This window comes from Leptonychotes weddellii, chromosome 14 (genome assembly GCF_054177405.1).
Source record: "Leptonychotes weddellii isolate Sample4059 chromosome 14, ASM5417740v2, whole genome shotgun sequence".
NCBI classification, from domain to species: domain Eukaryota; kingdom Metazoa; phylum Chordata; class Mammalia; order Carnivora; family Phocidae; genus Leptonychotes; species Leptonychotes weddellii.
The window spans coordinates 71,277,982-71,285,132 of record NC_138382.1 but is presented as its reverse complement, the minus strand read 5'-3'; the positions used below and the strand labels follow the sequence as shown (position 1 = coordinate 71,285,132).

At 50.0% G+C, this 7,151-nt stretch overlaps 1 protein-coding gene across 2 annotated transcripts in view; it reads left to right on the top strand.

Moving 5' to 3' along the window:
* Positions 1–7,151, top strand: part of GOLGA1 (golgin A1) — a 45,361-nt gene that overhangs the window by 27,974 nt on the left and 10,236 nt on the right. The window contains exons 14-15 of one of the 2 annotated variants that reach the window (XM_006744205.3): positions 763–909; positions 1,454–1,549. In XM_006744205.3, coding sequence (XP_006744268.1) covers positions 763–909; positions 1,454–1,549 — 243 coding nt within the window. The remainder of the gene's footprint in view (positions 1–762; positions 910–1,453; positions 1,550–7,151) is intronic. The other variant, XM_031040053.2, reaches the window with a different exon arrangement.

Here is a 7,151-nt window from a genome sequence, read left to right as displayed (position 1 = left end):
ACTCAGGCGCCCCTGAGCAATTTTTAAAAAAACTTTTTGGGGCGCCTGGGTGGCTCAGTCGTTAAGCGTCTGTCTTCGGCTCAGGTCATGATCCCAGGGTCCTGGGATCGAGCCCCGCATCGGGCTCCCTGCTCGGCGGGAAGCCTGCTTCTCCCTCTCCCACTCCCCCTGCTTGTGTTCCCTCTCGCTTTGTCTCTCCCTGTCAAATAAATTTAAAAAAAAATTTTTTTTAAGATTTTGTTTTAAAAGTTTTTATTTTAATAATCTCTCCACCCAATGTGGGGTTCAGACTCTCAACCCCGAGATCCAGAGTCACATGCACTGCTGACTGAGCCAGCCAGGCGCCCCTGTTCTGAGCATTTAAAGTAGGCTAGGCTAAGCCGGGATGCTTGTTTTGACTTCTGTTTCCAATTTACAATGGGATTATCGGGTTGCAACCCCATCATAAGCTGAAGGAGATCTACACTGCCTCCCCGGGGAAAGCCTCAGCCGTAGAAAGCAGCACCAAGTAAGGGAAGGAGGGCTGTGTCTTGGGACTGGCTGGTGCCCTAAGGTGTCCCCCCAGCACCGAGACCAGTCCCAGACTTCGGCTTCTGAACGGGCCAGCGGCAAGAGGCGGGGCTGCAAGTGGGGACCGCCACAGCTCGCAGGCCAGAGATCAGGAAGGAGAGTTGTTTCTCCTGGCCACCCATCTTTGGCTCACTGAGGGAGAGAATGGGGTCCTCGGCGTCCCCACGGCTAACTGTCGTCCCCCCGCCGTAGGCCGCCGCCCGGGAGAGCAGCGCCGCGCCCCTGCAGGCGGCGGCCCTGGAGCGGCAGTGCCCGGAGCGCATGCGCACGCTCGAGGCGCAGCTCGCGGCCCTGGAGAGAGCCCGGGCGGCCGCGCAGACGGCGGCCGAGCAGGAGGTGGTGAGCGAGGACGGGAGCGAGGCCCGGCGGGCGCCAGCTTCCCGCGGGTGGGGCTGCCAAGTCCGTGCCGGCGAGAGGCCCGGCCCCCCCTCTAAACGAGGGAACCACTTTTTTGGAGAAGTTTTTATTTTTCCTACAAGGGACCTGCTCATGAGAGTGGCTGTAAAAAGGCTGCTGTTAGTAAGACCCCAAACAGATGGCTTTCCTTTTCTTGGGGGCTGTGCAGGGACTTGCTGGCACTTCCTGTGCAGCCCCTTCAGCCTCTTCCCGCCAAGTCTCCACAGTGTTCTTGTTCCTCCCTTGGGGCCCCTCCCGCTCTCTGGTCCCCCTCCCCGTTCCACAGCTTCTGAGTCCCGTGCCATGTTTCTTCTTGTGAGGCCTGTGTCCCCTGGCTCTTTCTGACCCCTGCCCCATTCTCCTCTCCCGCCCCTGTAGTGACACAGAGGGTGCGATGCATTTTAAAAGGCTCCATGTCTGTAGGGCTGTGCCCAGGGAAATAGGGGAAAGCCCTTTTCTTCTTACACGTGCTTTTCTCAATTTGCAGAGAGAGCTGGAGCAAGAAAATGCAGCCCTCAAAGAAAGTAAGAATGAATGTGAACGTTCTTTACAACACCACCAACTTGAACTGAAGAAGCTAAAGGTATTTACCTAACGGCGCCAGCGTGTCGCAGCGGTGGCCTGTCTCTTACGTGTGTACTGGGAGCAGCCCAGTGAACGTTCTGTGCTCCGAATGGAGAAGGCGTGAACTAGCATTTGTTCAACAGTTCCGTGAGACATTTGCTGGAAACAGTCACCTCAGTACGTCCTCTCAGTGGTCCAGGATGGTAGGAAGAATTATGCTCATTTTGCAATTAATGTCATCTGAGGCTCTGAGTATAAGTAATTTGTCCAAATTCCATAGTTAGTTTGAGGTGATGCTGGTCTTACTTCACTCAACCAGCTCCCCCTCTGTGTCACTGTCTGCAGCTGCCTGAAAGTCATGCTGTCAAAGCACTGGTGTTGATCTTTCCAGTGGGACTAGTAAAGCAAGCGCTTACGTGGTCGTAAGGACCTTGTCCGTTTACGTTGGAGCCCGTGTGTAGAGATGAAGGAACAGTCTACCTTCTGAGAACTTGGTGCTTTAATCAGACATTGCCTGCTTCTCTGCCTGGACATAACTGGATGCAAAGGAAAGAGAGTTTCTGCCACTTTCTTAGAGGCCTCCAGGGTCCTCGGTCCCCTTTCAAAGAAGCCCTTAGATGATGGATCATTGCAGTACTTGCCCAAGTTGGTCATGACACAGAGATCTTACGGGTCTTTTGGCAGAGACCTTCTCAAAACATCTGTAATGGGACCCCCAGGTGGCCCAGTCAGTTAAGCATCTGCCTTCACCTCAGGTCATGATCCCAGTGTTCTGGGATCGAGTCCCACATTGGGCTCCTTGCTTAGCTACTCCCCCTGCTTGTACGCTCACTCTCTCCCCCTCGCTCTCTCTGGCAAATAAATAAATTTAAAAATCTTAAAAAAAAGATCCCTTTAAAAAAACAAAACAAAACAGAACAGAACATCCATAGCTGAGGGTCTGCATTAAGTAAGCTCTCGGTAATAGTCTCTGCTAGGGTAGGTAGCTGCTAAGGCAGTAGTGCTGAATGGTGAGAGCTGTGTGCTTTGCAGTCAGTCTGTTTCCCTGCATGCCTTCAACAAACATTGGAGTACCTGTAGGTGCCACTGTAGGTGCTGGGATATGAGCAAAACAGACGAAACTTCCCCTCTGTGGAGCCTGTAACTAGAGATGGCAGATGAGCGGTAGTCATAAATGCCATGAAGAGAGTAAAGCAGAGTGAGGGACAGAGAGCAGGGAGGAGAGGACTCTTTTGGATATGGAGGTTAGGGAAGGCTTCAGTGATAATTTGAGCAAAAGCCCTGAATCATATGAAGGGGCCAGCAGTGTGTATGTTTGGGAGGGGAATAGTCCAGACCGAAGAAATAGCAAATAGAAAAGCTCTGAGGCAGGAAAAAGCTTAGTTTGTTCAGAGAACAGCACAAAGATCAGTGTGGCTGCCGCTTAGTGGGCTGGGGGAGAAGAGGAGGAGAGGAGGCAGGCAGGGAAATAGTTGTGAGTTTTAAGCAAAGAAGTGATGGGAGAAGTTTTGTGGGATGTTTTGTTTCGTTTTGGTGGGCAGCAAAGCAAAGTTTATTGAGCGATAGTACAAAACTCCTGAAGAGGGATGGGACCTGAGAGGGTGCAGGGAGAAGTTTTGTTTTAAAACAATTACTCTGGCTCTTTGTAGAGAATGTTCTGGAAAGGAAGCAAGTAGAGAAGCAGGAAGACCTGTTAGGCTCAGATATTATATTACTGTTTAAGAGCATAAAGGACAAAATTGAAAATTTCAGCAGAGGTTTGGAAACTATCCTAAAAGGTAGCAGTGTTAAAAAGGAAACAACTTAGAACATGAGAGCCAGAGAAAGTAGAGCTGGAACTAAGAATGTGGTAGACTCGGAAAGGGCATGCGGAAGCTTTCGGGGGTAATGAGTATTTTCATGGTTTTAATTGTGGTGACGGCTTCACCCTAACCTAACCACATTGCACGCTTGAAATATGCACAGCATATTGTTATATTTCAGGAAAGTTGTTTTTAAAAACAGTATGTTTAAAAAGAAAAAACAATATGTTTAAGAGCAGATTAGAACTCAAGAGAGAACTAGTGAAGTGGAAAGAGGACAGAATGAAATACAGAAAAGGCATGATAAAAGACAGGATCCTGGGAGGTGCCTGATCCCAGGTCAGTGGGGGCTCAGAAGGGAGCGCACAAGTGAGACTGAAGCAATTACTATTTTTTAAAGATTTTATTTACTTATTTTTTTTAAAGATTTTATTTTTTTTTATTTTTTAAATATTAGAGAGAGAGAGAGAGCAGGAACACAAGCAGGGGGAGTGGGAGAGGGAGAAGCAGGCTTCCCGCTGAGCAGGGGACCCGATGCGGGACTCGATCCCAGGACGCTGGGATCATGACCTGAGCCGAAGGCAGACGCTTAACGACTGAGCCACCCAGGCGCCCCGAAAGATTTTATTTTTTTTAAAGATTTTTATTTATTTGAGAGAGAGAAAGTGCACGAGCTGGGGGGGAGGGGCAGAGGGGCTGAGGGAGAGGGAGAAGCAGGCTCCCCTCCGAGCAGGGAGCCCGATGCGGGGCTCGATCCTAGGACCCTGGGATCTTGACCTGAGCTGAAGGCAGACGCTTCACCGACTGAGCCAGCCAGGCGCCCCTATTTATTTATTTTAGAGAGAAGGAGAGCAGGGGGAACGGCAGAGGGAGAGAGAATCCCAAGCAGACTCCATGCTCAGCACAGAGCCTGACGCTGGGCAGGCTCAGTCTCACAACCCTGAGATCATGACCTGAGTGGAAACCAAGAGTCAGACGCTTAACCAACTGAACCACCCAGGTGCTCTGAGACCACAGCAGTTATTGAAGTGATAATAGCTAAGAAGTTTCCAGACTACTGAAAGCTGTCAAGTCACAGGTATAGGTATGAGGATTCTTTTTTTTTTTTAAGATTTTATTTATTTATTTGACAGACACAGTGAGAGAGGGAACACAAGCGGGGGTGGGAGGCATGGGAGAGGGAGAAGCAGGCTTCCCGCTGAGCAGGGAGCCCGATGCGGGGCTCAATCCCAGGGAATGACCTGGGATCATGACCTGAGCCGAAGGCAGATGCTTAACGACTGAGCCACCCAGGCACCCCAGGTGTTGAGGATTCTTACAAATCCAAACAGGGTAAATGTTATTTTTAAAATGTTTTTAAAAGATTTTATTTGTTTGTTTGTTTGTTTGTTTAAGGGGGGGTATCGGGGGGAGGGGGGAGAAAGAACATGAGCCAGGGGAGGGGCAGAGGGAGAAGTGGACTCTCTGCCAAGCAGGGAGCCTGATGTGGGGCTCGATCCCAGGACCCCAGGATCATGACCTGAGCTGAAGGCAGATGCTTAACCAAATGAGCCACCCAGGCACCAGTTATTTTTTAATTTTTTTTTAAAGTTTATTTCATTTTAGTAATCTCTTACCCCAGTGTGGGGCTCGAACTCATGACCCCTGAGATCAAGAATCACATGCTCTTCTGACTGAGCCAGTCAGGCGCCCCCAGGATAAATTAAAAAAAATTTTTTAAGATTTTATTTATTTATTAGAGAGCGAGATATAGCGAGAGAGGGAACACAAGCAGGGGGAGTGGGAGAAGGAGAAGCAGGCCTCCCACTGAGCAAGGAGCCCGATGCGGGGCTCAGTCCCAGGACCCCGGGATCATGACCCGAGCCGAAGGCAGACGCTCAATGACCGAGCCACCCAGGCGCCGCCCCCCCCGGCAGGATAACTTTTAAAATCTATATCCAGACACAGCATGGTAGTAGAACTAGAAAAACCAATAAAACAGAAACAAGGAATTAGCCACCAACAGATTTGCACTAAAGGGAGTGCTAGAGAGCATCATTCAGGTGAAGGAAGATTCTCCATAGACACACGGAAGATGTAAGGCAGTAAGAAAGAATGAAGAGTGATGATCATTGCAACTAATGTACACAAGAAGAAACAGAAAATGTGTCCTGCAGTGTATCCATCATGGTCCAGTCAGGAGAAAGGAACCATACCAGTTATTTGAGTGAGAATTTATGTTCTCATGTAAGGTTTTTAGTCCAGCACAGAAACAGTCATAAGCTGTCACGAAGGTGATGGAATGCAGGAATGGCTACAACTAAGGGAACAAAGCAGAGAAGGTGGAATTATTAATCTTAGGAATTAAGACAAAGAGCCCCACAGATCTGACACTCGGACCTCTGAGCAGGGGACGCTGTTCAGTGGGTGCTGGTGTGTGTCGGGGGAACAAGGCAGTGAATGAAGTCAGCCCCACGTCCTGGCACTTCAGGACGAAATTCTGCTGCCCCCATGCAGCAGCATTGCTCACAGAAACAGGAAGCTGACAGGAAGGAGCAAGTCTCTTGCTCTGTCCCCCTGCCTTCCAGGCTCCCTCGAGCTCCTCCTGTGGGCAGAGATTCATATGGAACCAGCTAGACAGGCAGAAATGGGGTTTGTGGAGTCCCAGGCATAGCAGGGCAAAGCAGAATATGAAAGGGGGAAGCGGGGTCGATAGGCGGTAACTTAAAAACCAGCACACGCACACGCTGTTAGGAGGTGTGGTTAATTTTCACACGTTTGGGGAATGTTCTCGATGTCTTGGATTTCTAGTTTTGTTTTGTTTTGTTTTTTTTAAAGATTTTATTTATTTATTTGACAGAGAGATAGAGAGAGAACACAAGTAGGCAGAGAAGCAGGCAGAGGGAGAGGGAGAAGCAGGCTCCCCGCAGAGCAGGGAGCCCGATGCAGGACTCGATCCCAGGACCCTGGGATCATGACCTGAACCGAAGGCAGCTGCTCAACCGACTGAGCCACCCAGGCGCCCCATTGGATTTCTAGTTTAATACCATTATGGTCAGATAATACACGAACTGATTTCAGTTCTTTGATATTTACTGAGGCTTGTTTTATGCCCCAGCCTGTAGTGTCCGGGGAAATAGTGCACTTCCGCCGTGAGGGGAAAGCATTCCGTAAGTGCTCCGCAGATCAAGTTGGGTGAGAGGGCTGTCCAGATCTTCTCTGTGTTTTCTGATTTTTCTTTTTTGTCTTGTTCCATCAGTTCGTAAGGGTGGTGTGCTGAATCTTCCAGCTATGATCATGGATTTGTCTTTTTCTCTCTTTAATTCGGCCAATCTTTGCTTCAAGTATTTTGAAGCACTATTTTTAGGTGCATACATATTTCGAATTCCCTCCGAGAAGGCATTCCCAGGTGCAGAGGGCTGCCGGAGGCGGGGAGCCCGGTGGCTGAGCCGTGCCAGGTGGCCCCGAATCCCGCGGTCCTGGACCGGGTGGGGCTTCACAACCACGCCGACTCTGTTCTGCCTGCCGGCTGGCCCCTCACTAACACATTCTTGAAGGAATCTAGTTTCCTTTTTTTTTTTAAACTGAACCTAATCACCCTTGCCTTCAAGAGGATTAGCCTGAGGATCCAGTGTGACCCTGAGGAAAAGTGACGCGTGCAGTGCCGGGCAGGGGGCAGCTTTGAGTCTGGTTTCTGCCCTCCCCCGCTTTCCTGGCTTCCGCACAGTCTGCCTGCCATCCTCTGAGACGTCCGCAGTCCCAGCTCTCCTCTCATCTTCCCCAGAAAAGGCTTCTGCCACCCTCCACCCACAGGACCAAGGTTTCAGAACTGCTTTTCCT